The 22,385-nt window shown below is 37.0% G+C and overlaps 2 protein-coding genes across 2 annotated transcripts; both read right to left on the bottom strand.

Annotated features, from left to right (window-relative positions):
• Positions 1 to 13,648: 13,648 nt before the first annotated feature.
• Positions 13,649 to 15,424, bottom strand: LOC106142334 (uncharacterized). Its single transcript, XM_013344056.2, has 3 exons — positions 15,295 to 15,424; positions 14,613 to 14,727; positions 13,649 to 13,791 (listed from the first exon to the last, which is right to left on the bottom strand). Exons 1-3 carry the CDS (start codon positions 15,361 to 15,363, stop codon positions 13,649 to 13,651), a joined length of 327 nt encoding a protein of 108 aa, XP_013199510.1. The 5' UTR covers positions 15,364 to 15,424.
• Positions 15,425 to 18,312: 2,888 nt separating this feature from the next.
• On the bottom strand, positions 18,313 to 19,341 carry LOC106142342 (15-hydroxyprostaglandin dehydrogenase [NAD(+)]). Its single transcript, XM_013344067.2, has one exon. The coding sequence runs from the start codon at positions 19,269 to 19,271 to the stop codon at positions 18,519 to 18,521; it is 753 nt and encodes a 250-aa protein (XP_013199521.1). The 5' UTR covers positions 19,272 to 19,341; the 3' UTR covers positions 18,313 to 18,518.
• Between the last annotated feature and the right edge of the window lie 3,044 nt (positions 19,342 to 22,385).

Raw genomic sequence — 22,385 nt, 5'->3', positions numbered from 1 at the left:
GTTGTAGGTTTTAAGCCCATCGCCTAATAGAAGAATCCCAAGTTTATTATAACTTTCCAAACAAGTTAAAAAGTGAAAAAACTTATTACCATGCACACAAATTTAACAATTTTATGTGATACTAGCTGTTGCTCGCAACTTCGTCCGTGTAAACTTCGATCTTTTCCGCGTAAACTTATTTTTTGCAAACTCATGCCTTGAGTTCATTCAAATGACGATAACTTTTTTTTAGTGAACCGATTTTGATGAAACAAACTTTAAATGTTTTTCTGAATTCTGAAAGGATGAATAATTTTCCCCGTTTTTTTCACATTTTCCTTTATTTCTTTGCTTCTAAAAGTTGCAGCGTGATGTTATATTATAGCCTAAAGCCTTCCTCGATGAATGGTCTTTTCAACACAAAAAGAATTTTTCAATTCGAACCAGTAGTACTTGAGATGAGCGCGTTCAAACAAACAAACAAACTCTTCAGCTTTATAATATTAGTGTAGATAAATAATATAATGCAACGCGAACGATTCAAATCAGTTATTCAATTGTAACATCTGACGTATCACTGAGGACCAAGACAACATTGTCATTCGTTCACTTGTACATGAAAAATGTTAGGAAAAATTTGAAATTCCTCGTCTCTTGCGATAGGGATGATATATTGTACAGTGTGTTGGAAATTTCCTCTGTTCCTGGACACCGTATAATGCTGAATTTTTGAAGACATCGCGTTCCCGGGGGAGCGCTGGAGTGCACATGCACTTTTGGCCGCCTTGGCGTTAGAAATATTGCCACTTTTCTAAATAGAGTCCGTGTTTAACTCTTCGTGTGACCTTAATGTATTTCAAGTGTATAAGTAAAAGATTTTATACATCTATACTGATATTATAAAGCTGAAGAGTTGGTTTGTTTGTTTATTTGTTTGTTTGTTTAAACGCGCTAATTTTAAGAACTTCTGGTTCGAATTGAAAAACTATTTTGTGTTGCATAGGCAGGTCCTTGATGTACATAAATATATAAATAAATAAATTAAGCTAGCTCAAAGTGGCCTTCAAGTTAAGTGATCACTGGCTCTGTCTATCCTGAAAGGAACAAAGACCTGATATGCTAAGGAATAGCACCTATCAACATTTTGATACACTAGTTGAGATCTATTATTCATCTCTTATGGCATCTACCGATACTAGTAACACATACAGTTTGCATAATATAAAAAAAAATGGTATTTGTCTGTCAATATAACTTACACTTTTAAGTAACAGCCTATCCCTCCAAGAAAAATCCGTGATTTTATGTATGTATGTAACTAACATCTAAATAATGAATAAAAATTATATAACATATAACTATTTGTTTTGTTTAAGATGTAAAGTTTGTATAATAGGATACTGCTTTGGCTAATAATACCTTTCTGTCAGAACTACGGTAGTAAATACAAGAAAGGTTAGAGGTGGAACTTTGTAAGAAATTAATTAAAGACTGAGCGCCGCGAAAACTTCATATTTATTTTTTTATTTTATTTATCAGAACTAGCTTTTGCCCGCGGCTTCGCCTGCGTCAATTTCGCTTCCGTAAAAAGATTACGTAGATAAAGAGCCTTGCATTGATATTGACGTGAGTGCGTGTTTGAGGATGCTATTCAATTACGCAAATTCTACTGGATGGATTTTGATGAAACTTACGTACACGGGAAGAATAATGCCTGGAATAGAACATAGTTTATTTTTCCTACAAAAGCAAAGTCCCGGGGGCGCAGCAAAAATGAATAAATTCTAAAGACAAAAACAGGAAATTATAATAATGGAAAGTTTAAGTATCTCTTTGTATACAACATTTGCTGTCTTGCCCGTTGGAGACATCACAAATAAACTGTCACAGCTGGTGACCCGCGAGCAAGCGACGTAGAGCTGTCCGTGTGAGAAGCAATTCGTTCTGAGGTCCTTAAATTGAAATGGAAAGTTGTTGGGAATGAGGGGAATGCGCGGTATAAAAACAATTTCACCAGCTGCACAACCAGTAAGAATTTTAGCTTCTATTATATTGTTATGAAGGGACCCCACTTTAAGGCGAGTCCCATTACAAAGTTTCGGCGGGGCTAAGTTGCGTAGCAACATAATTGGAATGCCAACTTTTAGTGCAATTGTATGCGCGGGCAGTCCAGATGCCGAAAGTGATTTAAGGAACTCTACCGGATAAGTTGTAGCATCGGTACTCTCTAAAACTGTATTTATGGATTGGTATACCACCTCGTTCCCATCAAATTTTTCCAAAATACTTAAATTAATAGAAGCTACTTGCTCATTTTTGGGTGTTAGGATTGCTCACTCGCATATCCAAGAATCCTCGTGATGAATTATTTGAGATAGGTCTCCATAAACGAAATGAATAAGTTCCTCCACCGAAGTAACTACTTGACAGAGGTTCTCTGGCAGAGTCACCAATCCGTTCGATTCAGGCAACGTACCATTACCGATTTTTAATAACACATCTGAGAATTCTTGCGCTCGAGGATTACCACCCAACTAAGCTCCCATATTACGTGTTAGACTTATTCCCTAACCTGAGGCCAGAGTATGGAACGTTTGAGACATGCGCTTACTTCATCAGCTCTAGTACCTCGGCTTATGACGGGTTGAGTCTGGCAGAAATCACCACAAAATAATACAGTGGTGGTATGAAAAAAAAGAATTTTTAATTAATTAAATAATTAAAAATTTTGCCAGCGGCTACAATCGTGTTATTTCTTAAATTCTCATGAGGCGCCATCTCGTATCGGGTGGTCAAAAAATAAATATCTAAACCACGGGAACTAAAACAATAAACATAGCATAACGAATTATTAAATCAATAAAATGCAATTTTTTTATCATTTGTTTAATAATCATAATAGGAAAGAGGTAGTCTCTGCCTACCCCTCCGGGAAAGAGGCGTGATTTTATGTATGTATGTATGTATCATAATAATAATTAATTATTTATAGCTTTTTATATCGATTCAAAAATGACGAAGTTCCATACAAACTTGCACCCCCTATTGTATCCCCTTGGGATAGAATTTCGGGATAAAAAGTAGCCTATATTCTAATCCAGGTTTCTAACTACACCTGTGCCGAATTTCGTTCAGATCCGTTTGGTAGATTTTGCGTGATGCGCGTACAAACATACAGACAGACAGACGGACAGACAGACAGACAAAAATTCTAAAAAAAATTGTTAGTTGTAGGTTTTTTTCTTAAATATCTTCAATGTACAGACAAAGTTCAGTTACAGTTTTATTATATGTATCGATATGTGATCATATGTGAGAGAAGTTAAATTTCCAATTAGTAATAGCGTAGTTGCCAGTTCAACTTGTATTGATGAATTTGTAGGGACACATTAGTGTACTGTTCACAGAATGCAAGCTGGCATATTTGACTGCATGGCGAGCGTCGCCTGTGGAACTTTCCTCGGTCGACCGCGCCTCCCGTGCAGAGCGATTCTCTGGTAATGTTACGTGAATATATAATAACTATCGCCTTTTGACTGTATCTATTGTGTGTCTGAATAAACTTAGTGTGACTAAACTTACCGATTTTTAGTGGACACACCCTAGTAACTTACATTCACCTCATACATAGATAAACCCTATAAATTCTAGGTACTCGGACATAAATAATACTTATTGTTAAATGAGAACTACAACTGTTCTAACTAACCTAACCCTGGTCTACCCGAAATTATTCATTCATATAATTACGTTTATATTGTTTGCGGTGTACACAGAGCGAGCAGTCTTGAAAGACAGACACACGGCACCCGAAACCACTCGAATGCCTTTTCCTAATGTTAGTAATGGAGCAGTCAGTGTTTGACACAACACCAAACATTCTTTAGATTGATAGGACACCGTAGTATGTACCTAATTAAAAAGAAATAAAAATTTGCGATGGGCTAGCAACCTGTCATTATTGGAATCTCAATTCCATCATCAAGCAAAAAAGCTGAACGTGGCCTATCAGTCTTTTCGAGACTCTTGGCTCTATATACCCCGCAAGGGATATAGACGTGACCATATGTATGTATGTAAAAATTTTCATCACGCATGTTAACCGGGCATCTTAAAGATTCGACCATCGACATATTATACATACATACATACATATACATATAGTCACGTCTATATCCCTTGCGGGGTAGACAGAGCCAACAGTCTTGTAAAGGCTAATAGGCCACGTTCAGCTGTTTGGCTTTAAGATAGAATTGAGATTCAAATAGTGACAGGTTGCTAGCCCATCGCCTAAAAGAAGAATCCCAAGTTTACAAGCCTACCCCTTAGTCGCCTTTTACGACATCCATGGGAAAGAGATGGAGTGGTCCTATTCTTTTTTCTATTCGTGCCGGGAACCACACGGCAAGCCATTATTATACGTTTGGAAGAAATAAATTGCCGCGCTGCCTCTACTTTTTCACTCGAAGATGGGGCGCACAATAATTTACATTATGAATGCGCTGTCTGGTGCTAGCAATTATGCAAGGCTAATTCCTTTGGGAATTAGGACAGGGGAATTTCCAACGGGAAGACCACCGAGATGAGTTCGGTAATTATGCTTATCAGGAACCTTGTATTTTTAGCCACCTTAAAAAAAGTAGGTTCTGTCGTCGTCATGATAGTCGAATGACTATCATGTTTATTTCTGTTTGTTTGTTTGTCGTTCTAATGCAAACATGTAGTCATGTCTAAATCATTCTCGGGGTAGATGTGATATAGTTTATTTCCATATCCAAGTTTTAGTTTTTATGGATGCCTTACCCTGAAATTCAAACCCATAATCTGCAGCATTCCAACTACTAGTCCATAAGGGTATAAAGTCAATAACTCTTGTTAATTTCCTGAAGGATATGATTCATCGATTTTCATTCCAGCGCAAGGAGTTCTGCTACCTAACTTAGTTGTTTAAGAATTGGCGAAGCGTGAAATGGATTTTCTTTCTTAATTTTTGCTACATCATGTAGTGCTTTGGTTATGGTGTCGATAAGCTATACATACATACACATATATAAATATAACATACATACATACATATGGCACGTCTATATCCCTTGAGAGGTAGACAGAGCCAACAGTTGTGACTGACTGGCCACGTTCAGCTATTAGCCTTTATGATAGAATTGAGATTCAAATAGTGACAGGTTGCTTAGGCCATCGGCTTAAAGAAAAATTCTTAGTTAATAAGCATATCCCTTAGTCGCCTTTTACGACATCCATGGGAAAGAGATGGAGTGGTCCTATTCTTTATCTTGGTCACAAATAAATAAACTTATTTTCGCATTTGTTGATATGTAGACACGCAATAATAAACCCGTTACATTTTAGTATTTGGCTTTTACGGAACCTTAAAACTAACCAGGAAGAAGTAGCAAGATCCGCATAAGTTCCCCGCAGACGGTAAATTAGATTGAGCTCTATAGCGATGTCTGATCTAACTTCGATATCTTTTCACTATTTTAAAGAGAGCTCGCAAATACTATAGCGAGTATGTTCGAGTCGATATTTTCAATATATTAATACTATCATAACTTCCTACTACTATTATAAATGCGAAAGTTTGTATGTCAGAATGTCATTATGGATGTTTGTTACTCTTTCACGCAAAAACTACTGAACCGATTACAATTAAATTTGGTTTGTAGGTAGCTGAAGACCCAGAATAACATATAGGCTACTTTTTATCCCGAAGTTCTCGCAGGATTGATTGTTACGTTATGATAGGGTTTTAAATCGGACGAAGTGGCGGGCGGCCTCTAGTATATAATAAATGCGAAAGTAATAGTTTGTTTGACACTTTAGAATAGTATCACTCTATATGTTTTGTATGGATCTCGTATAAGGCGACTAAGGGATCCTTATAAACTTAGGATTCCTCTTGTAGGCGATCTGCTAGCTGATGTTACTATTTGAATGTCAATTCCATCATGAAGCCATATGTATAGCTGAATGTGACCTTTCAGTATTTTCAAGACTGTTTGCTCTGTCTAACCCGTACGGGATATAGGCGTGACTATATGTATGTATGTAATAGTTTGATTTCTCTTCACGCGTTATTTACTTAAACAATCTTCTTGAAAATATACGTATCTTAACCGTGTGGAAACCACACGTTGCTAGCCCAACGCCTAAAAGAAAGAATCCCAATATATAGATAAAACCTGTCCCGTAGTCTTCTTTTACGACATCTATGAGAAAGAGCTGATTGTGGTCATTTTTATTTTGGTGCCAGGAACCACACGGCAAGAAGTTAACACAGTTTATTTCTGCTTCACAGCTTGTCTGATAACCGTTCTTATTCATATTTAACGTTGTTGATTTCACAGTTCGTGAATCTGTAAATAATTTAATAAAGTTAAGTGCATTTTAACTTGGGCAGTTTAAAATTTAAGACTTGCTTCCATTATTTAACTTGAAGTAAGCATTTTAGAGAGAAAACTGTTTAAGAAAAGGATGTAAAATATGTTTTGTTAAATATATTCTTGGCGAATAAAGCAACCGTTTTATTTGAGACTCGGTAACTACAAGTATTTCAGACGGTCATTTGGCTAAGGTTAAACAAAAATGTATTGAAACTAGCTTTCAAAAAAAAATATGTCTCTATATAACGATATTAAAATTATTACCAAGCATGAATTTGAAAAAAAAGTCAGTCTGTTTGTATTTTTGTTTGTACACTCTAATCACCGGAACTACTGAACGGATTTGAATGAAAATCGAACAATAACAAATCAGCTAAACTAAACAAAATATCGAAATGGCGTCTTAACAAAAGTTGTTAACCTGATGAGCATTTTCTATTGGCGTATAAAATCGAAGATACCTATGGATAGATGTGGAACACCTGATGCAGAATCATTATATACAAACATACATAGGTACATATGGTCACGTCCACATCCCTTGTGGGCTAGACAGAATCATTATGTACCAGCTAAATTATCCGAATTATCGAAAAGACGTTTTGACAAAAGTTGTTCAACCTGATGAGCATTTTCATTTGGCGAAAAAAAAAATGGAAGATCTGGATCATGTGATGTAGAAGCTAAAGGGACAGCTACTCTGTAATATGTACCGATATTTGAGTAAATTAAATTTGTATTTCCAATTACACGCAAACGGAGTTGCGGGCGTCAACTAGTACTACTCTGTCAAGAAAGTAGCAGGAAAAGATCAATAATACACAAACTGTTTGTTATTCATCCAAATTTATTTTATCACCTTCAAAATATGCTCCTTTAGAAACGATACACTTACGCCAACGAATAATCCAATCATCAAAACATTTTTTAAACGCTGTTTCCGGAATTGAGGTCAGTTCTCGCCGCGAATTCTCTTTTATGTCTTCTACCGATTGAAAACGGGTGCCACGAAGTGGTAATTTGAGTTTAGGAAAAAGAAAAAAGTCGGCTGGAGCCATATCTGGTGAATATGGTGGTTGCTCGATGGTATTTGTTGAGTGTTTGGTTAAAAATTCGTTCACAATGATGGCCTTGTGCGAAGGGGCATTATCATGGTGCAAAATCCAAGAATTTTCTTTCCACAAATCTGGCCTTTTTCGTCGGATTTGCTCTCTTAAACGCCGCATAACACTCAAATAATATTCCTTATTTACCGTTTGACCTTCCGGCAAGAATTCCGAGTGCACAACACCGCGATAGTCAAAGAAAACAGTCAACATGACTTTGACTTTTGAACGACTTTGGCGTGGTTTTTTCGGTTTCGGTTCAGTTGGAAGGCGCCACTCCGAAGCTTGTTGACTAGTTTGCATGTCAAACTCGTAAACCCACGTCTCGTCACCAGTAACAATGCGTTTCATGAATGTTGGGTCGGAATTGACTCGTTCTAGCATGTCCTCAGCGACTCTCATGCGATTGAGTTTTTGAAAAAAATTCAGGTCTTTTGGGACTAGCCGAGCGGCAACATGTTTCATACCCAAATTATTAGTTAAAATGGTACGGATCGACTCGTGAGATACAGAAAGTTCGGTGGCTATCTCTCTCAAAGTTGAATGAGGATTTTCAGTCACTATTTCCTTCACTTTTGCGATGTTAACTTCAGTTGCAGACGTTGATGGCCTACCAGAGCGAGGCAAATCTTCCATCACATCTCGACCGCTTTTGAACGCTTTGTACCACTCATAAGCACGAGTTTTTGATAAAGTCGATTCACCGTAAGCCTTCTGTAACATTTTCAGTGACTCCGAACACGATATTCCATTGGCAATGCAAAATTTAAGACAAACTCTTTGTTCGATGTTTTTATCCATTATGAAATTAGCAATACACACTAGATATGATATAACTAAAAATAGCACTGTATTTAATGTAAACAACAGATGCAACTCAAACTCCGCGCCAAAATGGAAAACAGTTGTGCCAATCTAACAACAACAAAAAAAACAAAAATTTGAATTTGGAACCATAAATAAATAATCAATTCCCGATACTTTTCTGACTGAATGTATGTATAATTGTATATTTATTGGAGAAATTTGATTATCGTTGGAAAGTTGTCGACACGCCAAGCACCTATGTTTCTCAATAAAATCTACAGTACATAAAACTTAACTTATAACTGTGCCGTGTGGTTCCCGGCACCATTACAAAAAAGAATAGGACCACTCCATCTCTTTCCCACGGATGTCGTAAAAGGCTACTATGGGATAGGCTTCCTCTTTTAGGCGATGGGCTAGCAACCTGCCACTATTTGAATCTCAATTCTATCACTAAGCCAAACAGCTGAACATGGCCTATCAGTCTTTCAAGACTGGTGGCTCTACTACCCCGCTAGGGATATAGACGTGATCATATGTATGTATGTAACTTATAACTTGACTTCTAGCCACAAATTCGGGATCCCCCAAACAGTTATTAGTGCTCGCGAAGTGGCTCTTGCCTTCCATTATACCAGGTAATGCCATAAGCCGCTGTAACTTTAAAATTACGACAAAAATCCCGCAGCACAACACAACACGGCGACAAAAGTGTAACTTTTGAAGCGGGCGGTTCGCGGCGTGGAAATGTGAACACACGGGATGGAAACCCATGAGGGAAATTTTACATTTTTTGTTTTTGTTTTTTTTTTATTATTACTAATACATACGTTTAATTAGGTCTTTATTGCTTACAGGGTAGACAATGTCAGTAGTGACGAAAAGACTGAAAGACCACGTCAGTACATCGCCTAAAAGAAAAATTCCAAGTTTACTGAACATTCCCTTGATACTTACAACCGCGGCCTTTCAGTTTTTAAGAATGTTGGATCTGTCTACCCCGCAATGGATACAGACGTGACTATATTGATGTATTATTTACATACATACATATGGCCACGTCTATATCCCTTGCGGGGTAGACACAGCCAACAGTCGTCAAAAGACTGAAAGGCCGCGTTCACCTGCTTGGCTTAATGATAGAATTGAGACTCGAATAGTGACAGGATGCTAGCCCATCGCCTAAAAGAAGAATCCCAAGTTTATAAGCATATCCCTTAGTCGCCTTTTACGACATACATGGATGTCGTAAAAGGCGATTAAGGGATATGTTTAGCCGTATGGTTCCCGGCACCAATAGAAAAAAGAATAGGACCACTTCATTCTTTCCCATGGATATATTACTTTTTATTTACGAATTTGGTTGTAACTTTTTTACCATATTATTTTTCTTTTATTTAATAATTGTGTAGGTATTGGGTCTTTGTGTTGCATATCGAGTGTCGTTCAAAGCAATATTAACTCTATAAATATACTCGGAATTATCTTTATCACTATGTCTACTGTGTGTTGTTATTATATCAAACAATACGATAAAATTTTGTTTGTCATGTATTGTAATTATATACATAATGTGTAATAAAATATAATATTTTTGTACATGTGTGAGAAACATGACTGCTTCAATTGATTACGTAGTAATTATTTAGATGACCATGCATGTTTTTTTTATTATACAATTGCAATTAATTAATTGTTTGTTTATAAACTTAACTTTTTATTGACCATATGGAAGAAAACATACTTAGAAATGTTTACAATGGCGAACTTGCACATGATGTGATTTGTACAATTAAACAAATATCAATCATTTTAAACTGTACAGAGTTCCCTGCCAGTACCGAAACTTTTTAATTTCTTTCAAAATTAGATATTAACAGAAAAAAGTACTTAAATAAAGTAAGAAGGGATATAAATAAGGTAAAAATTCTTAATCCGTTTTGCGCCTAAAGTCACTTTAATAATTTTTATATCCAATTTAATACTTTATTTTTATTAGAAAAAAAAAGTCGCACAAATTTCGTGACCGTATGTATACAACCAGTAAGTCGCCAGCGCAGTTGATGGTAACTAATGTAGCAAAGCTTTTAGCAGCATCCCAGTGTAATCCCCCCCTCCCCACCACCTCACCTGTCTTCCCAATACTTCATTATACATTAACTGTCATTACGACAAAAGTAGGGTTAAAAGTTAAGTTTCAAAATGGGTATTTTGATACGCCGAGTTTGATGGAGTTGGTAACTAGTGGGTTTATGACTTGAGAGCGTCGCTGGGCGAATCGGTAAGGTGCCTGGTTAAAAGCGTGATGCGCTGAAAGGTACAGGTTCAAATCCCACCTCGATCATGCAACGACTATTTTCAAAGTTATGTTTATTAGTTTGAATATTAACATACGCACTTACGGTGAGGGAAAACATCGTGAGGAAACCTGCACATTCAGGCAACTGGATGTGTAACCATGGATACAATACGCGTTAGATTTACCTGAAAAGGTTGCGGAGGTCAGATGGGAGTCGCTTTGTGTAAAAACCTGACTCACCCAATATAGGTGTCCATGATCAAAGGCATTCCCCCGGGCTTCTCTCCAGAGAGGTGAGGATGCAACCGGGACTAAAGAGGAGGAAGGTGTACACTTTACTTATTCTTTTGGTTCTAATTATCATTTGGACTTACAAAATATACTGCGGGCACTTTATTATTTCTGGAATTGCTTGAGTTCGGCTGTTGAATCTGAATCTCAATTCTATAACATAACATAAAATCACGCCTCTTTCCCGGAGGGTTATGCAGAGACTATATTTTTCCACTTGCCACGATCTCTGCATACTACATACATCCTTCGCTTCATCCACATTCATAACTCTCTTCATGCAAGCTCGGCGGTTTCGGGTACTTTTGACCTGACCCTTTACCAGGATATCCTCAATTCTATCATTAAGCCAATCAGCTGAACGTTGCAGATTGACGCTAAACATATCTTTATCTAATAGGGGACTAGTAAATCGGTCGGAATAATACATTCAAACACATGATCACGTCTCTATTCCTTACAAGGTAGACAGAGCCAACAATCTCGAAAAGACTGCCAGGCCGTTGAGCTGCACGGCTTGATAGATTGAGATTAAATAGTGACAAAATATTGATATATTAATGTGAATTGGAAATATTATATGTGAGATATTGTAACAAGTGCTCGCTCAAGGTAGTGGCGACATCTCCACTCCAGAAGTCACATAAACCAATCACGCGACACTGTCAGCTAATAACAGCGAAGACACTAAACCGCGCAAGCAAAGATTTCACGAATTGGATCAGATATACAACCTCCGACACGATATCGTCAGAGCCGCGGTTCCCCAGGCATCACACCTAGCCTGGCGGAAGATCTTCCCTTTAGTGGAGGTCGAGCCGAATCATCGCTCCTGCTACAAAGTCTTATACATAAAATTCTCGTGTCACAATGTTCGTTCCCGTACTTCACCGAAACGGCTTGATCGATTCTCATGAAATTTTTTCAGCAAATTGTGTAGGTCTGAGAATCGGCCAACATCCATTTTTCATACCCCTTAGTCATAAGGGTTGTCCACATTTAACATTTTTTTTCATACCCCTTAGTCATAAGGGTTGTCCACCCTAAACCTTTTTTTTAACTAGAAATTACTTAAAAATTATTTATATGGTAAAACAACGTTTGCCGGGACAGCTAGTAATTGTATAAATTCCAGCCAGAGAAATAAGAACTATAGAATCCCCAGTTTTAATCTCTCGCCGCTAGAGGCGTGTCAGTCGATATTGACGGGACGCGCGCTCTCGTACAAATGTCGCATTGCATACGATTGATGTTTGAGAGACTCATAGTGTAACTTACAAGCGATAGCGATTACATTAATTTTTTTTAAAGAGGAATCTCCTTTATTGATTGAGGTATCAACACAGCCCAAACCGCCCAAAAAGAGCCTTCGTTACTCCCGAAAGTCTAATGTAGGTATATCTGTGCCAATTTCTTGAAAATCTGTCCTGTAGTTTTTTGGTTAATTCGTTACAAACATAAAAAAACATTTTATATTTTCTATTATCAGTAGGTATAAATAGAATCTTGGGAATCCTCCTCACTGGATAAATGGGTTATTAACACCGTAATTCTGCAGGGATTATTCACAATATTAAATGGTCTATTTCACGTCATATACTGCCAGACTGCGAAGAATAGTTTATCGCGCGATAAAAACGACGTCGCGCGTGCCTTGCTCAGGGCTACCTGCAGATTGATGGTGATATGCCATTTTATTTATTTATTTAAGCTTCATTACACAAAATGGCGGAGTATCGTGTGGTTCTCGGCACCAGTACAAAAAAGAATAGGACCACTTCATCTCGTTCCTATGGATGTCGTTAAAGTCGACTAAGGTCTAGGCTTACAAACTTGGGATTCTTTTCTTAGGCGATGGGCTAGTAACCTGTCACTATTTGAATCTCAATTCTATCATTAAGCCAAATAGCTGAGCGTGGCCTATCAGTCTTTTCAAGACTGTTGGCTCTGTCTACCCCAAAAGGGATATAGACGTGACAATTAACGTTTAAATTCATAATAACAATCTTTTCTCTTGTCTCGATATTCCTACCTGATTTGTATCGTGTATTTTTATTAAGTGTCGTAGTAATATACATATACGTACATAATAGTGTCATATAAAACCTCCAATCGCTTCTCCCTCGCGCCTTTACCCCGACAACCGTCAGTCTAACGTCAGTCGCCATGATTAATATTGTATCCCCGGCTCCGCACTAAATTATACTTTTGAGAGCCATACGCTAAACACGTCACATGCAAAACGGAACTTTGAAATGCAAATGACGAATAATCGGCTGTAAGTTGTGTTATGCTATGTACGTACAGTGAAGGAAGATTTCTTTATTTGAAGACATACCGACATAGAGCCAACAGCCTTAAAAAAACTGAATGGCCACGTTCAGCTATTTGGTTTAATGATAGAATTGAGATTCAAATAGTGACAGGTTGCTAGCCCATCGCCTAAAAAGAATCCCAAGTTTGTAAGCCTATCCCTTAGTCGCCTTTAACGACATTCATGGGAAAGAGATGGAGTGGTCCTATTCTTTTTATATTGGTGCGAGGAACCACCGTGGTACACAATATCATCACAATATGTCACACATACATACGTGTCTTCATACTTATGGAGTAGACAGAGCCAATATTCTCGAAAAGACTGAAAGGCCACGTTCAGTTTTATGGCACAGATTAAGATTCTTGATTACTTTTTTTTTTGTTTGTATTTTTAAAATAGGAATGTAAATAATTTGAAACTGATAACTTTTTTTATTCCAATGTCTGTGCTAATAGCCAAGAAATTTTTTCTCCAATGCTCTGTAGTGGTGCGGGTACTTTTCTTTGACGAAAGCCTTCGTGGCGTGATACCTCGCCTTCTGTATCGGGTTACAAAAGCCGCAGTTGCCTTTTACGAGGAATGGAAACCATTCTGTAAGACATAATTTATTTTATTAGAGACTAGTGACCCGGCTTCGGTAGCATATAAACCTTCTTTTCAAAATTTCAAACAGGAACAAAATCCGTCCACAATTTTCTGAGATTAGCGCAAACATACAAACAGTGAAAAGTCAAGTCCCCCTAGACTTGACATTATAACATGTAATAATTATATTAAGCAGCTTTGTCACCAATTCCCGATCAGGTCAGGACAAAAACAGTTTTTTTTTTCTTTATTTGAATATATTAAAATTGTATTTCAAACGATAAATGGCGAAGTTATAGTGTTAGTTTTAATGTGGTTTCAATAGACAGGAGTAAATATAATAATATATAGAAATTTTCTAACCATAGTTCTTTCCTTAATGGTGGTAAAATTGGCATCCCTAATTTTATCGTGTTGTACGACGGCCAACAGATATTAAAAAAGACTTGTGACATACATACATATAGTCACGTCTTTATCGCTCGCGGGATAGACAGAGCCAACAATCTTAAAAGACTGATTAGCCAAGTTCGGCTGCTTGGCTTAATAGAATTAAGATTCAAATAGTAACAGTTTGCTAGCCTATGAAGAATCCCAAGTTTAAAATCCTATCCCTTAGTCACATTTTACGACATACTTGGGAAACGGATGGAGTGGTCATATTCTTTTTTCTATTTGTGCCGGGAACCACAAGGGATATATATATATATATATATATATATATATAAATATGTACATATTGTTAAGCTTCCGTAACACAAGTATGGAACCTACTTTGCGGCTAACAGAAACCCTGATGGATGAGGAATCATCAGTCATTCACTTACCTTTATGTTGCTGGTACTCAGGACATGGTATTTTCTCCAGCAAGCAATCCACAGTGTGGTCTATCTCCTTATCATCCATAAACAATGGCGTGTAGTCCACATTATGGTTATAAGCCTGTTGACCATAGACATTCTTATGAACTTGTTCATTACTTGAAACTTCTGCTTTGAAAGAACCATCTTCCTGACAAATTTGGATTTCCTCTTTTAGGCGATGGGCTAGCGACTTGTAGCTATCTGAATCTCAATTCAAGCCATTCAGCTGAATCAGCCTTTCAGTCATTTTGAGACTCTGAGAATGGAAACCGAAGAGTAGGAATCCATTGACATATCTAGCTCAAATCAGAGACGTCCTGGTGAAAGGTAAGGTCAAGAGTACCAATTAATCAGAGTTATGAATGTGGATGAAGCAAGAAAAGTAAGCAGAGATCGTAGCAAGAGGAAAGATGTAGCTTCTGAGTACCCCTCCGGGAAATAGGCATGATTTTATGCATGTTTGTATGGGTAGCTCTGTTTACTCCGTAAAACTAAAAGAAGTGATAGGTGTTTGTATGATAGTGCTTATTCACAACAGATTTCCCAATTAAGGTCCCAGATTCACGGTAGCGGGAAGGGAAATTACCAGGATTTTTTTATTTTTTTCGGGCAAAGCCGCGGGCTTACTCTAGTTAATTTATATTACCTCTCTAAAAAACGCTTGTACTGCAACAGATATAATGGAATAAATGGCCGCTGACAAGATGGCTCGCATTCTGTTATTACTCCATAAAGCTTGTGGTCAAGTGTCAAAACAAGAAGTAAATGTTAAGGATACTCGTAATAAAAATAAATGTAGTAAAATTTCGAACAGCAATAACTTCGTAAAAGTTATAAAATAAATGTTATTTGAAACATAAAAAGTACCTTTATGGTGAAATATAATATCGACGGTTGAAAGGCTAATTGTGTCAAGCGACATTTTTTGCGATATTGAGTTATATACATATTTGGAATCAGCGAATTTTTCTCCATCGTTTGGGCTCACTCTCATATTTTTCTGAGCATTTTTTTGGCGCTTGACACAACCGCAAAAAAGGGTCTCATTTTGGCGGTCATTGATCTAAACGACAAAGATTTGGGTAAATTTGTGGATCTGCCACTTAAACCTTTTTGACTTTTATCATAATTTTTGTGTCAAGGCGTATGGATTACATTGCATCATACTATTTTGAAAATCAGAGGCGATTGCGCCAATTTGCCTTTTCGCTTTTTATAGGATGTGGTCGCTTGACCCATTTTGATTTCTAAGATAATATTGAAGTACGTCGCTTAGCCGTTTTTGTTTTCCATCGCCCCACACACGCATGTCGTTTGACACATTTTGTTGCACGATGTAGGTAGTTATCGTGTTGTGTGCGCTACCGAGGCATGTTTCGCTCGCGCTCGCGCGCGTCTTCGGCGTCAGTCAAACGCCGGCGGTTAACGAAGTTGTACATACATACATACATAAAATCACGCCTCTTTCCCGGAGGGGTAGGCAGAGACTACCTCTTTCCACTTGTCACGATCTCTGCATACTTCCTTCGCTTCATCCACATTCATAACTCTCTTCATGCATGCTCCTTTATTTTCTATTTCTGTAACTACATCTTCTTTCAAATCCCAACATTTCCTTACCACGCTGTTCCTTATCCGGTCACTCAATTTCACACCCATCACACTCCTTAACGCTCTCATTTCCACTGCATTTATTCTGCTTTAGTGCTACTGTTGCCATACCCAACTTTCACTCCCATACATTAATGTCGGAACCAACACGCCCCTATGCACAGCCAGTCGAGCCTTTTTGGATAGTTTCTGACTGCTCATAAAGGCATGCAAAGCTCCATTCACCATGTTCCCCGCGTTCGCTCTCCTTTCAATATCACTAACACACTTGCCATCTGATGTAAACTTTAATCCTAGATATACAAACTCTTTCACTTGCTCAACTTTTTCTCCTCCAATCAAAATATAACATGCAGTCATTTCTTTCTACATACATACATACATTAAATCACGCTTCTTTCCCGGAGGGGTAAGCAGAGACTACCTGTTTCCACTTGCCACGATCTCTGCATACTTCCTTCGCTTCATCCACATTAATAACTCTCTTCATGCATGCTCGGGGGTTTCGGGTACTTTTGACCTGACCCTTTACCAGGACGTCCTTAATTTGATCAAGATATGTTCGTCTAGGTCTTCCCACCCCGACCTTTCCCTCCACACTCTCCATGTATATCTGCTTAGTCAACCTGTTTTCATTCATCCTCTTCACATGACCGAACCATCTCAACATACCCTTTTCTATTCCTGTCAATACTTCTTCTTTCACATCACAACATTCCCTTATCACGCTGTTCCTTATCCGGTCACTCAATTTCACACCCATCATACTCCTTAACGCTCTCATTTCCACTGCATTTATTCTGCTTTCGTGCTTCTTTTGCCATACCCAACTTTCACTCCCAAACATTAATGTCGGGACCAACACGCCCCTTTGCACAGCCAGCCGAGCCTTTTTGGATAGTTTCTGACTGCTCATAAAGCCATGCAAAGCTCCATTCACCATGTTCCCCGCGTTCACTTTCCTTTCAATATCACTATTACACTTGCCATCTGATGCAAACTTTAATCCTAGATATACAAACTGTTTCACTTGCTCAACTTTTTCTCCTCCAATCAAAATATTACATGCTGTCATTTCTTTCTCCATTTCAAAAACCAGTGTTTTAGTTTTACTTACGTTCCCTCTCATTCCGTTCTCTTTTAAAGCTTCATGCATACAGTTTACCATCTGCTGTAACTCCTCCGCTGATGACGCCAGTATAACCTGATCGTCGGCATAGAGCAGACATTTGACGAGTAACTCATTTATCCTTAATCCACTTTCAGACTCTTTGGTTGAACAGTTACGGTGACGCAACACATCCTTGCGTAACGCCTTTCTCAATCTTAAACCACTCAGTGTGCGCTCCGTTTATCCTGACACAAGCACTCGAATCCTCATATAAGGATTTCTTTTTTGTTTTATTTAAAAATAACCGTTATTTAATTCCTAAAAAAATATTGTATTGATGACAAGAACCTAAAGTCATGATCACCTTTCTATTGGCATGCCGTTTGTTTCAATTGCCCAATTTTCTTTTTGTATTATTTTGTCTTTTAAACTGAAATATCAATTTAGTGTTGAAAATTACATGGCATTTAAATCATTTTCAATTATTTTGTATTACATGGGATGGGCGCTTGAACCATTTTGCTGTCCAGTTATTTGTTCACTTCAAGCATTTGACTCATTTTGCTGTCAAGTTATTTGTTCATTTCAAGCATTTAACTCATTTTGCCTTTCCCTGGAAAAGTGTCATTTTGATGTAAGCGCCATAAAATTACTGAAATATTGCTAAATAGTAACAGAAATAATGGTTTTACGTACTTTTAAACCTTATAAATATACTGTATTAATTTTATCAAAATCGGTCAAGCCATTTTTTTACAGCGAATTTTTTTCCAAAAATTAAAACTTTAAACCGCTTTTTCTCAGCTTTCACAAAATGGCGCTTACCACAATTAGCCTTTCAACCGTCGATATACATACCTGAATGCATTAATAAATTCTTTGAAATTCTTGTAACTGTAAAAATGCGAGAATTCTACATCAATAGTAAAATAAATACAAATGTTTTTAGAAAATATCGTTTATTTCAATTTTTATGACAAACACAATAAGATATTTAAACAAAAGTTCGATCCACACTTCATCACTGATGATTCTACATCAAACCAAAAATCCAACAATTTTGGATTTTAAAGTCTTGTAGTTGTAATCACTACTGATTCAAACATCGAATCACAAATCTCAAATACCAAAAAAGTTGCATAATGTGATTAAACTTGTACTATAGGTTTGTTCCCTTCAATTAACCAAGCTGTTCCACTATCAGCTCTTGAAAATGTCTCAACTGCAGCTCTGCCAACTGCTTCAGGCTTCTGCCAAAGCTGCTGTTTCAAGAAATTATCCATATCTTGTTGCAACCTCGCCTCATTACTCACGCGAACTTCTTTCACCAAACTTGTCTCTGTAAACCCGGGGCAGATCGCATAAACTCGAACGCCTGATCTCTCATAATTATATTGGTGTCCCAAAGACTTCGTGAAACCCATAACAGCGAACTTCGAAGCTTGATAAACAGGGAGGTACTGGTCGACTCTGTATCCATAAATAGATGCTAAATTAATAATAGTACCCCCATTCCCTCCTTTGTTTTTTCGCATGTGCTCCCAAAATTTCAAAGACCATTCAATAAGAGCCAGTACATTTATATCAATAGTCTTTTTCACAGCAAAATCATTCAAAATACCTGCGTTATTGATGAGAACATCAACAGTTTTATAAGTATCTATGACGCGTTTCGATACACTCTCAAGATCAGTTATGACGTCACATTTGAAAAAAGTAGCCTTATTCGCTCCGTACTTCTTGTTCAATGTATTCGCTGCCGTTGTTCCAAGTTTCTCATTGATATCAAGAATGGCTATAGCTTTAGCACCATTTTGAAGGTAGACGTCAGCAAAGGTGTAGCCTAGACCTTCAGCTGCTCCAGTGATGACCACAACTTTATCGCGTATAGAACGATCCATGTTTCCACTGTTGTAAAATTTTAGTATAGTGATTACACTTCAAGTATGATAATGACTTTAGCTGAACTGGCGGCGGTATTTAAATACTTCTCCCGTCCACACATTATATAAACACCCGTCTTTACTTATCTCGTTTTATTTATATTTATATAATTACTTTGTCATTTTTGTAAATTTGTATTTGATAGTAAATTTATCTTATGTATAACATTAAATGTTCTTGTATTTTTTCTAAGATGACATAGTTAGCAATGAAACTATATTCACATTGATAGCTTCATGAATTGTATTGTATTGTAATACCTAACACCAAACATGCCAAGGGAGGGGCCTAGTTACCTTAAGCACAGATCCACCTGGACTATTTTCAGGAACTAAGCTCTTCGCAGGACTTCTATGTCATTTATAGATTAAACTTATTTTTTTAAAGTTTATTTAATTGTATTTTTCATAACATTAATTCATTTACGGTTTTATATTTAAGGTTCGCTCCGGTATAATAAATATTCATAAAATCGTTATTATCTGCCTTATTAGCTGAATTTACTGAAATCTCTCTACCACAACCTACACAGACAGGCAACTGAATAGGTTTTTATGCTCCTAATCTTTTATGTCTTACGATGTAAAGTCAAAAGTTACAATCCTAAAGATATCTTATTTGGCTAGATTGAGAGATTACACACGACTCACTGCAAACAAACATCTGTTTCCTAGTTGCAACCACGTGAGTTCTTCGGGACCTAAGGTACGTTTTCCAAAATTAGTCTTTTCTATTTTTTTTTTTTGGTATACGAGGTCTTCAGGTTTCACACCATTGGCGACCTAAGGTACGTTTTCCAAAATTAGTCTTTTCTATTTTTTTTTTTGGTATACGAGGTCTTCAGGTTTCACACCATTGGCGCGCATATTATTTTAAAACTTCTTACAAACAAACATGCAGACAGATGAATATAAAACTATATTTGTTTCAAGTTATTGATAAGGTATTGGCTATTGAGACCTTTAGCCTGTGATAACAAGTAACCCGATCGTATAGAAATAACTTTAATATTTAAAAATCCGTAACAATTAGTTCAGTAATTGTTCTCAGGGAAAGGCAAATAAACTATGTATTCTTCTTAAGGTAATAGACTAGCAACATGTCACTATTAGAATCTCAGTCCATCGTTTAGTCATATATGTGAATGAGGAATTTCAATATTTTCGAGACTGTTGGTTCTGTCTACCCCGCAAGGGATGTAGACGTGATTATAAGTTTGCATGATGATGAACACTTTCGGCCTGTTGATTCTGTCTACGCCGCAAGGGATAAAGACGTGATTATATGTGTATACCTCTACGTAACAATATTCATCCGACATTTTTGTTTGTTTGTTTTTAATATCTTTATTACATAGAAAGTTACACAATACATAGTTATAAAAGAAAGAAATCACTTGCAATGGCGGACTTATCCCATGAAGGGATCTATTCCAGTCAACCGGCAAACAATAAAGGAACTAGATAATTCAGTAAAAAGCGGCAAGTCAAAGATTTCGTATATAAATCCATAAAACTTTCTTTAACTTCATCGTATTTGAACTATAACGAATCACTTCAAACGTTCGTTAGCGATCCATTAATTATTATTTACGTTTGATAGAAAAAAATATGAAGAGGTTAGTTTTCAGTATTTTAATGATACATTCTCGAGTACTATGAGAGCTTCCCACAGTCACTGACGATTATAGATTTCTGAATATGTAAGATATGTAGTTATAGAAAAATATGTTTAATATACATATACTGCCTTGTGGTTCCCGGCACCAATACAAAAAGAATAGGACCACTCCATCGCTTTCCCATGGATGTCGTAAAAGGCGACTAAGGGATAGGCTTACAAACTTGGAATTCTTTTTTAGGCGATGGGCTAGCAACCATTCACTAATTGAATCTCAATTCTATCTTTAAGCCAAATAGCTGAACGTGGCCATTTAGTCTTTTCAAGACTGTTGGCTCTGTCTACCTCGCAAGGGATATAGACGTTACCATATGTATGTATGTATGTATATGTATGACCACTCCAACTCTTTTCCGTGGATGTTGTAAAAGGCAACTAAGGGGTATACCTATAATCACGTCTATATTGTCTTGCGGGGAAGAGAGAGCCAACAGTCTTGGAAAGACTGATATGTAGGTTACGTTCAGCTTCTTGGCTTGTTGATAAAATTGAGATTCAAATAGTGACAGGTTGCTAGTCCATCGCCTATAAGAAGAAATCAGAAGTTTATAAGCCTGTCCCTTAGTAGTCTGTTACGACATCCATGTAAAAAAAGTAACGTAACGTCTAATTCACATCAAAACGAATAGTCGAAAATATAATATTATTGTTTTAATTTAAACATACATACATATAATCACGTCTATATCCCTTGCGGGGTAGACAGAACCAACAGTCTTGGAAAGACTGATAGGCCACGTTCAGCTTCTTGGCTTGTTGATAGAATTGAGATTCAAATAGTGACAGGTTGCTAGCCCATAGCCTAAAGGAAGAATCACAAGTTTATAAGCATGCCCCTTAGTAATCTTTTACGACATCCATGGGAGAGAGAAGAAGTGGTCCTATTCTTCTTTTATTGGTGCCGGAAACCACACGGCATAATTATCATATAAACATATTTTAATATCAAACAAAGTAACGCAAGGTCTAGTTCACATCAAACGAATAGTCGAAAAGATAATATTATTGTTTTAATTTAAATTGTATCTTTTATCGTGCTGTAGCAATAACCTGCGACCTTAACATTTGTCATAAAAACAATAACAATTTATAAAATTAAATCAAAACTTAATGATAAGAAAAATCCCCTACCAGTATGTAGATACGAGTCATCTCCAAAAAAGATTCATACATACGTGCTTATAATCACGTCTATATACCATGCGGAGTAGATAGAGCCAACAGTCTTGACAAGAATGACAGGCCACTTTCACATGTATGGCTAAACGATTGAACTGAGATTCAATTAGTGCATATAGACATGTTGCTAGTTGCCTTTTACGACATCCATGAGAAAGAGATGGAGTGGTCCTATTCTTTTTCTTATGGTGTTGGGAACCACACGGCAATTC

This window comes from Amyelois transitella, chromosome 12 (genome assembly GCF_032362555.1).
Source record: "Amyelois transitella isolate CPQ chromosome 12, ilAmyTran1.1, whole genome shotgun sequence".
NCBI classification, from domain to species: Eukaryota; Metazoa; Arthropoda; class Insecta; order Lepidoptera; family Pyralidae; genus Amyelois; species Amyelois transitella.
The sequence above is the reverse complement of the archived record's forward strand: the minus strand, read 5'-3'. Positions and strand labels throughout refer to the sequence as shown.